General features: G+C 35.5%; 1 protein-coding gene across 1 annotated transcript; it reads left to right on the forward strand.

Annotated features, from left to right (window-relative positions):
- The first annotated feature begins 3,468 nt into the window (after positions 1 to 3,468).
- Positions 3,469 to 10,038, forward strand: LOC126074684 (killer cell lectin-like receptor subfamily E member 1). The gene is made up of 7 exons (XM_049881503.1): positions 3,469 to 3,841; positions 4,556 to 4,752; positions 6,219 to 6,320; positions 6,534 to 6,572; positions 7,811 to 7,953; positions 8,871 to 8,971; positions 9,692 to 10,038. The coding sequence occupies exons 2-7, from the start codon at positions 4,572 to 4,574 to the stop codon at positions 9,810 to 9,812; spliced, it is 687 nt and encodes a 228-aa protein (XP_049737460.1). The 5' UTR covers positions 3,469 to 3,841; positions 4,556 to 4,571; the 3' UTR covers positions 9,813 to 10,038.
- Positions 10,039 to 10,382: the final 344 nt, after the last annotated feature.

Below are 10,382 nucleotides of genomic sequence, written 5' to 3' on the forward strand. Positions count from 1 at the left end.
ACTGGTGAAGAATGAGCTTCTTGGATTAAGAGAACACATGAGACTATGTTGGCATCTCTGTCTAGAGGGGGGATGAGAGGGCAGAGGAGGCCAGAAGCTATCTGAATGTACACAAGAAGAGAGAGTGGAGGGAAGAACTGTGCTGTCTCATAGGAGGGAGAGCATTTAGGAGTATATGGCAAGGTGTGTATAAATTTTTGTGTGACAGACTGACCTGATTTGTAAATTTTCACTTAAAACATAATAAAAATTAATCAAAAAAAAAGTAGTATCAGCCCCTGAGACTGTGGCCCTGAGACGCCCTTCTAACTTGGAAGTGAAGCCACTCCCTGAGATCACCTTTCAGCCAATAATAGACAGGCTATAACATAAATAATAATGTATGTGAGGAAAGGGCTTCTTAGACCAGTCATCTATATGAGACCAAAAGGGCAACATCTGCCCAAAAGCAAAGATGAGAAGGCAGGAAGGGGCAGAAAAGCCAGACGAGTAGAAATGGGAAACTCAGGATGGTAATGGGGAAAGTGCTGATGCATTGTGGGAATTGCAACCAATGTCACAGAACAATTTGTATATAAATGATTGAATGAGAAACTAATTTTCTCTGTAAGCCTTTACCTAAAGCACAATAAAATGTTCAAAAAAAAGAAGTAATGTCAATGTATAGCCATTTAAAGTTTCCTAAATAGCAACTCTGATTTAGAGCAGGACATCAGAAAAGGTATGAAACCATAAAAAACAAAACAAACTTTTTATAATGTTCCTTTTCTTTTCTGCATCCATTCCTTATTCATTAATTTGGACTTTTTCATTTTATTCAATACCTGTTATGTTCTTTTTTTCCTTTCTCCCTTCAGAACATTTTTATTAAAAAAAGAAGTATAAGGTGCATATGAATGGTTGTTTACTGTATTATGCCAGGCATAATCAAAATAAATGTGTTCCAAGTATGGGGCCATTGACATCAGCAAGCCAATGGGGAAGCCTCTAAAAAGGGGAAAAAGAGTCATAGCATTTCTTATATTGGACAATTGTGGTCCTTGATTCTGCCAAATCATGAGGTTTTTACTATATATTTCCTGATGGAAAAAAGAGGAAAAGTACGCGAAAGGAGGAAAAAGATATTGAGTTGGAAACAACAAAAGGACAATAGCAATAGCTCATAATGTTTTCTCTTTTCATCCCTATAAGAGCCCACTGAGAAAGGCACTACTATTCTTATTTTACACATACGAGATATTAGTTTAGGAAGTTAAACTGAACCAAGTTGATAAAATTACTATACGGCACAAATAGAATTAGAATCCTGGCTTATGTGATACCAAACTTGTCATCTCAATCAAAACGTTTCTAAGAAAGTTAATGACGGGGCTTGGAGCCAGTGTAGGAAATCTTGGGAAATAATCAAGTTTATTTTATTTATCAAGAAACAGCTTTGAAAAAAAAAAAACTTGAAAAAATGAAGTACTAAATTGTTCCTGAGAACTTGATTTTTCACGAAGAACAATTAATAAGTTGTGTTATTGCCGCCTTCATCACACATACGTGAGAAGGTGTCCTGAGGGTTTCGGAAATCCTCTCACACAGGAAAGGCCTTTCACTCCGGATTTGCTGGGCAGAGGGCTAGGGGTAGGTCAAGGTGGCTGTAATGAGTTCCTTAGCTCAAAGACTTCCTGTGTGGTTTCATCTGAGAACGTTAGGTACTGCCACCACTCCAGCTTTGTGGTTCTCAACTCTGTGGAAATGAGGAGTGTCTCTGTCTTTATATTTTCTCTCAGGCCAAATGTCAGGGTCCATTATTGTACATATAGTATTAAAAATGTTATAAGAGTGTGCTTTCATCTTCCTTCCCAAACCTTTTGCTATGACTGTCAAACATTTTACTTCTACATATATTGTAAAAATCCATACTGCATTGGTAATACTTTTGTTTAACAGTCAATTCTTTTTAAATACATTAAAATAATAAGAAAAATTCAAATAGCCATGTAGTTAAAATTTCTGGTGCTCATTTTTTAGGTAGAACCATATTTCCATCTAGTGTAATTTTTCTTTTGCCAGAGCATTTCAAAGAAAAATGTCAACACAATAGAATATTGCCAAGAGTTAGAATGACCATAAGATATATTGTCCAACCCAGACACTTTTAAGAATGAAAGAGGATATTGTAGTTACACTGGGGAAACAGGTGTAAACCTGGGCTGTCTTGAGAAAATTGGGACCATCTTAGGCCATCGGGCACATAAGTCATCCTACTGAAATGTTTCCAAATTTGTCACTGAATCTAGCAATATGTAAGTCATGGGTTGCCTTAATTAAAGTTACTTCACTTGATTTTAAGGACAAAAGCCACTTTGGAGGGGGTTGAGGTCTAATTCAGAGATGAAAAACATATGTAGAAAGATGGAAATTCATTGGAAATACATAGGAACAAAGAAGACAAAAAGGACATAGTGGGCGAAGCCATTCATTTCTCCTTACCTCTACAGCAAGCACCTAATTAAATCATTACAGTGTCCTTCTAATTAGTCTCCATGCATCTACTCTTGGCCCCTCTAATATATTCTCTACAGGGTCAGAATATATCTAGAAATGCAGATATGACCATGTCACTCACCTGCTAAAAAATAGCTTCCCATTAATTTATGACAAAGGCCAAAATATTTAATATAATTTTATATAATCTGTCTTCTCCCTGGGAGCCCTGATTGTGCAGTGGTTAAGAGCTACATTGCTAACCAAAAGGTCGGTAGTTGGACTCCACCAGTCTCTCCTTCGAAACCCTATGGGGCAGTTCTATTCTGTCCTGTAGGGTCGCTATGAGTCAGAATCAACAGCAACGAGTATGGGTCTTCTCCCTGCTTCTCTTGTTTTTTTCATACTGCTCTTCCTGTAGTGTTCTGCAAGTGTTATACATTTCTTTCTACTTCCAAGCCTGGATCACAACCATCTCCTACCTCTCCCTTAACTAGTTAATTCCCTGAATCCCTAAGAAATCAGTTCTTTCTATTAAATATTTTCACATCATCCATTATTTTTTTAGTCATTATTTATACCATCAGTAAATTTATATTTGTGCAGTTGTTTCATTTATTCTTCCAATGAATCAACAAATATTTATTCAACACACTATACACCAGGCATTCTCTTATTGCTGAGATTATGGCAGCAAATATTATCTATCTTCTTTATCTGTCACTGTGAGTCGGAATTGACAACAACGGTTTTTTTTTTTTTTTCTATGTGCTCAGGACTGTTTTCAGGAATTAACAAATGTAAAGAGTTACTATTTCCCTTAATATTCACTTTTCAAAAAAAAAGATGAAAACATAAAACTGATCAGAAGCACAGTCCCAAGAAAACTTCAATAAACAAGATCAGTGTGACTTCCTGTCACCACATATAAAATGTAGATATAGACATGAGCATTTCTCTTACCAGCGTAACTTAATCTAATTCATGGCTCCACAGAGGTAAATATGGTAAAGCTTTAGTGAAAATATACTTATTGGAAAGGAAGATTTGATCCAAGACATATTTTCTTTTTGATTCACAAATGATTAAAATGAAGTACAAGTAATATTTTTCATAAGGTGACCTGAGTTATAAGCAATGAGATGCCATCCCCCACCTTGTGGGTGCTAAGGACAAAAAAAAAAAAGGACAAGCACAGAAAAAAAGAGTGAAGATTGTTGTCAGTTAATTATAAACATTACATAGCCAGTACTTTTTACACTGGGACCTACAAGTTTCCGATTCTGCTCCGTGTAATCAGATCCTGCCTCCAACTCACGCATACGGGATTCTTAACACAAGTCCCTGGAATTTCCTTCTTCTTCAGGTACGTTTAACTATTTCTGGTTTCCTTTTAACTCACAGGTCCCCAACTCTTGGAAAACGTGGCCAATAGGCAATTTTGTGGACTATCTATGATTTTTTAAACATTTTCCATAAAAAAAATAAGCATGAGGTATAGCATTTTGTTTTCTGACTCTAAAATATCAAAACGTTGCTTGGCTCATCCCAAATGTCAGACGTAAATCTAGTAATCTTTCTTAATCAACTTGCTCTAAAAACTTGTAATAGCAGATATTTTGAACTCTGACAAATAAATGACTTTATCCTAATCAGTGTTTTGCCAGCTCTGATGCTGATAGCCAATATTAAGAAATATTTATCACTCGGTTTCAAGAAGCAAACTGCAGTGATGTTAGAGAAGGCTGGCTTAGAATTTTTGGAGACATTGACTTTATTCCAGATCTAGAACTGATCCTACAATTCCATGGTAAAGACAATAATGACTTTCTGCAAATGATTGGTTAAATAGTTGTCTTATTTTCTCTGCTTCCAAGTTCTTGGTGGTGTGTCTTCCCATTTTTGGGTCTCCAAAGTATTGAGAACATGCATCCAGCAAGGGTAATAGGCATAGCTATTTATCAACCCCAATTTTTCACTGTTTCACTCCTGTTTATTGTAATATGCCCATTCCTGTTACAATATAACCTCCCAAATGACAGAACCATTGACTGACATGTGAATTCTTTATTCCACACAGTTTTTCCTATATAAAGATGAATGAGAAGCCCATAATTCATGCTGCATTAAACCCAGACTCACTGCCAAAGCACACACGAAAAAATAATAATAAGCATAAATCTAGTTCAAGTGGATTGTCATTAGCCAGGAAAGAGCTGAAACACCACAAATGTAAAAAACAGAAGAAAAATACAACAGAAGATGTCAGTGGCAAAGGTAAAGTATATTAAAATATTGTGTCAGTAAACAGGTAGAGAGTGCTTAAAATTATGTACTGAATTGTGCCATGTACTAGGAAGATACAAAAATATAGTTTCTTTCAAAGATTAATGAGAGAGAGAAAATATACAAGCAAAATGTTCGATATCAATTTAATGGATGTTATAATAAAGACCAAATGGCAAGTACGAGAAAAAAAAAATTAAAAGGCAACTTAGATAGTTTAGAAATATCATTGCTAATGTTAGAGTCGATTTAGACTCTAAGGAAAGGATAAGATTTTAACAGAGAAAAGAGTTGGAAAGAAATTCCCTTGAGATAAGAATGATAGGAGTCAAAGTGAGAAAAAATTATTGGGAGAACTAGGCTTAGATAAATTATTTTGAAGCCCCAAGAATTGCATTGTGTGAGAAGTGAACATGTTGTTGGTCTGAATCAGAGTGTGACATGCAGCTGACACTGTAGTCTTGATATCAGTATTTTCTGAAATAAGCAAAATATGAACATATCTCTTCTAAATTAGGAGCATGAAATACATCGGGGTAAGAGCCAAGGTAATAATTAAACAGTCCCATTGCCATTGAGTCAATTCCAACTCATAATAACCCTATAGGACAGAGCAGAACTACCCAATAGGGTTTCCAAAGTGGCTGGTGGATTCGAACTGCTGACCATTTGGTTAGCAGCCATATGCTTGACCACTGTGCCACCAGGGCTCCTCAACTAAATTGTAGGTGTAGTAATACTTAGTAATCAATGTGACTAAAATTTCAAGTTATTGCTTGTTTTTGAGCCCTCGGGTCTGATTGCTGCAAGCGTGTCTTTTCCAGACCTAATGATCTTGTGGGAAAAAGATGAAGGCTTAATGTAGATTGGAAAGCTTTCTGAAATGGTAGAGGCCACTCCCAGAGGTTCCTGCCAAGTTGATATATGCAACCCACTACTGGTTAATCCTTGCGTAACACGTCCTGAGCCTCAACACATGTTAGCTGAGTTAAGGAAAGGAGGGGAAAGGGGGGAAGGAAGAATAATAAATAATATTTGTTTGGCCTCCTAATTTAGAATGTAGTCAGTTTTCTCTTAGGGGAAAGCTCAGTGCATAAATGAGTCAATTGCCATTTTGGTTTTGGATAGTTTTCTTGCTCAGTTTATGTCTTTTTTCTTACCTTATGGTGGAGAAGGATGAAAGTGAGTGGGATTTGAAGGGAGAGTTTGTGAATTAGGGACTCAGTTCTGTCATTACTTGATTACGTTACCTCAGGCGAACAGCCTATGTTAAAAATTTAGATTTTTACTTCAATTATCTCATTATTGCCTAAAAGTGGGTAAACATATTTCACAGACTTGTGAGACTCAAGAGTAAAAAAGTATTTGAATTCATTCTTGACTGTGAAATGCTGTATAAGTAATTTTTATTTTTTGTCTTGTGATCTTATTTCAACTACTTTTGCTTTTGGTTCTAGATTTTTTATCTCTTCCATGGAGGGTCATTTCTGGGGTGCTGGGGGTCCTGTGCCTTCTCCTGTTGGTTACAGCCATTGCAGTATATTTTCTTACTGCAAACTGTAAGTAACTACAGAGTTTTCCACACTGTTTTCCCTTTGGGAGCATTATTTATTTCATAGAATATGGTAAGAAGATTTTTGGCTCAGGACAATTTTAGTTCCTTAAAACTCTGCCTTTCTTTAAAATTGCTGATTTACTCCTCCATATAATATAATCTTTTAATATTTCAATTTAAAGGAAAACCTAATTATTATATTTGACTGTTTTTGTAGCATCTTCCAAACAAACACCTCTCACAGACCAGCAAAAAGGTAGGCAATTTTTTATGGCCTGATTTCTTATGCTGATTTAAGCAGCAAAGATATTCATTGTTTGTGTCAACTCCACAAGCATAGAGCCTTTTATAGGCCAGGTATTCCGGTATGTGCTATAAAAAAAAAAATAGAAGATATAAATATGAATAAGACATGGTCCAAGCCATTAAATAACTTATAATATACAGGCAGTCCCTGATTATGAAAGTCCAACTTGAGTACAACTCATAGTTAGGAACCAACCCCTGTACAGCCTATTATATTAAAAATTCAAGGTGCGTATAATGGCTCAGAAAAACAGACAGGAGCTACTTTGCAATTTGAATCAAAACACTTTTGTTATTATTACTGTATTATTATGTTAAAGATGTTTTAATATATCTGGAAGTGTTTCTTTAATTTTTTTATGCATAGAAAGGTACACTATATACTATATAAAAAGACAAACATTTGACTAACTGGCGTTGGATATTAACTGTACCTAGCTGTTCCAGCTTATGTACAAATATGACTTAACGACAGATTTAGGAATAGAACACTCATAATTCAGGGACTGCCTGTGGTGAGACAGAGGTTTATGTGTAACTAACTGCTAGATAAAAATAGAGAGGTGAGTTCTTATTAGGGACTGATGCGAGATTCCATAGGTTTGTAGGGGTGATAGATTTAATAAATCTGAGCAGGAATTTTGGAAAGATAGTGTTTGCTATGGAAGGACAAAATTTCAGTCAAAACTGATCTAATGCCGATGTAAAAGTAAAGACATTTCAGCTTATAAAGGTGATCTAACAATGTCAAAGAAGTAAGAAAACATTTGGTTTGACTAATCCTTACATGACTAGATACCAAAAGACTTTTGTTATATGATACATGTTGTTATTAGTTGCCATCTAGTCAATTCTGACTCATGGCCACCCAGCACGTTACAGAGTAGAACTGCTTCATAGGGTTTTCTTGGCTGTGATCTTAACAGAAGCAGATTGCCAGATCTTTTTGCCGTGGTACCACTGGGTGAGTTCGAGCTGCCAACCTTTACAATAGCAGTCAGGTGCTTAACCGTTAGTGCCAGCAGGCCCTTATGGATAAAGAATCTAAAATGTAGTAACAAGTTGAAATAAAAATAAAAAGACAAATTTTCGTTTCTAGTTTGTACCTTTGTTGTTACTCATTTTTGTTGTCTTAACATAATGTTACTACAGTGACAAAAAAAAGAAAAATGTACTTCTGTTTGCAAGGTTGTCATTCTTGTCCAAAGAACTGGATTTGGTTCAGATACAGTTGTTACTACTTCTCCAAGGAACAGCTGACTTGGAGGGAGAGTCAGCATGCCTGCTTATCTCAGAATTCCAGCCTCATGAAGATAAACAAGGAGGAGCTGGTAAGCTGTTACTTTAACTATCATATGTGAGCTATGTGAAGTTGATTAACTGAATTACACTGGGGAATTGCTTTCATTTATCCGAGTTAAAAAAAAAAAAAGTTAAGCACTAGACAAATTGTTGAAGGATTTCACTAGTTTATCTTTTGCATAAATTTTCACATGCAAAATATGACAGAGGATCTGTATATTATATACAAGGGAGAAATGTTTTGAGATATTTGAAATGTACTGCATGAAAACATATACAAAGAGATACTTCATAAGGAGACAGTAATTAAAGGACTATCTTAGAGAGTAAAGAACCTGTTGTAGCCCAGCACCAAGAAAAAAAAAAAAAAGACCCATTGCCATCGAGTTAATTCTGACTCATAGTGACCCTATAGCAACAAACCTTTGTGGACCCAAAGCTAATGCCATTGTCTGATCAGTGTATCAGAATTAAGAAAACTTTGTGAAAAGATGAGTTTTCCCAACTCCAACAGTGTAAATCAACATAAAGCGAGGTGCCCTCTGTGTAAATTCTCCTGATGGAGGAACAAAAAGACTAAACAAGTATGCTTTATCACTGTATCTATAATGTACCTGATGGAAGAAGAGATAGACACAGGGGGTAAACTGAGTCCCTCAGAAGTCTATGAAGTGCTATTCTTTTAAAAAATCACACTCCCTTATGCCCAAAACCAACATGATCTTTTTACTCATATTTATTTATTTTCTTTATCTCCCATAAAAGCCACGTTTAACACTGATACTGCATATTGTTACCATCTCAAAAAGACCCTGAAATATAGCATAAGGTTAATGATTTTGTGGACTAGATGGTTGATGTTGAATATTTTTAAAGGTCCCTTCATGCAGTTGATGAAAAGATAATAATACAAAAGTTATATTCGCATATGTTTGTTTACCACCAGCATTTCTTCTCTTTAAACTCTTTCTTTTGGATTGGAGTCTACCATAATGGAATTGACCAGCAATGGCTGTGGGAAAATGATTCAGTTATTTCCTCTGATATGTAAGTATTTCACACAATGCAGCCTTCTCTGCTCTTGATTTAATTACTACATTTCCCAAAGGAACAAAAATAAAGGATGTCTGGGGAATAATTTCAAGGGCATTTGCGGACTGGGTGAGAGAGAAGCAACTTAAATCCAATTTCATGTACAGCATATGGACTTCAGGAGCAGATGACATAGCTCAGTTTCTTCATGATCCCTCTCCAAAGACTTTTTATTACAATCATGGTTGAATGTCTTTCTCACTAACCACAGTATTCTACGTCAACCTGCCTTCCAGGTCGTGGATATATCCCTAAAGTCCTTATTTTTTTTTTTTAATATTCCCCTCACTATGAACCTAAAGACTTTGGAGTCTAAAAATATTTTCTCCCCACCAGAAGAGTTTACTTAGTCTTGCTATTCACAGACTTTTTATTATTTTATTTTTAATTTGTCTGTATTATAATCAGTGATAATCCACGTGATTTTTCTCCCTCTTAGATAATTCTATCCTTAGTTGAAATTTTAATTAACTTTTAAGTTTCTCTCATCTATCAAAAATATTTCAGTTTATAAATATTTCACTTATCTGTACCATCAAGTGATAAACATTCTACTATATTACATATAGATTATATATTTTTTAATTTGGATGTATAATTTCTATGTTTCGTCTCTTTGGGATCTGCACATTACGGAATTTCATGTCAATGAGTGTGACATTTCTTCTATTTTAGCTTTGACCTTTCCAGACATCAAAAGGAACAAGTCTGTTTATCGTACAAATCAAGAGAAGCTTATTTTGGCGATGTCTGTGAAAGTAAACAAAACTATATCTGTAAGAATCAACTTATTTAAATTTCTATGAAGTCACAGAAAAGATGAAAATTACTCTTGTCTCATGCTGTGCCCTGGCGACATTGTCAATGGTCATTTCCTTGTTCTGTGGATAACCCACTACCACACCCACTGCCGTCAAGTAGATTCCGACTCATAGCGACCCTATAAGACAGAGTAGAACTGCCCCATAGAGTTTCCAAGGGAGAACATGTAAATTTACATCTTTGATTTAATAAAAACGGAATCCTCCAAAAAGTATTGCAATGTCATTCTTTATTATGTTTTATACTTTTGTTGATTTATATGACTTTTGTTAAAATAACACTGTGAAAATGCTTTTTTTTTTTTGCATAGGAGAATATATTAATGCCTGTGAACTTTAGGGGGGCCCTGGTGACACAATGGTTAAGAATTAGGGCTGCTAACCAAAAGGTCGACAATTCAAATCCACCAGCTGCTCCTTGGAAACCCTATGGGGCAGTTCTACTCTATCCTATAGGGTCACTATGAGTTGAATCAACGCAATGGCAATGCGTGTAGTTTGATTTCTTTTAATGAACTTTAGGAGACATTATAATAAATGGTTTC

This window comes from Elephas maximus, chromosome 4, assembly GCF_024166365.1.
Source record: "Elephas maximus indicus isolate mEleMax1 chromosome 4, mEleMax1 primary haplotype, whole genome shotgun sequence".
NCBI lineage: Eukaryota > Metazoa > Chordata > Mammalia > Proboscidea > Elephantidae > Elephas > Elephas maximus.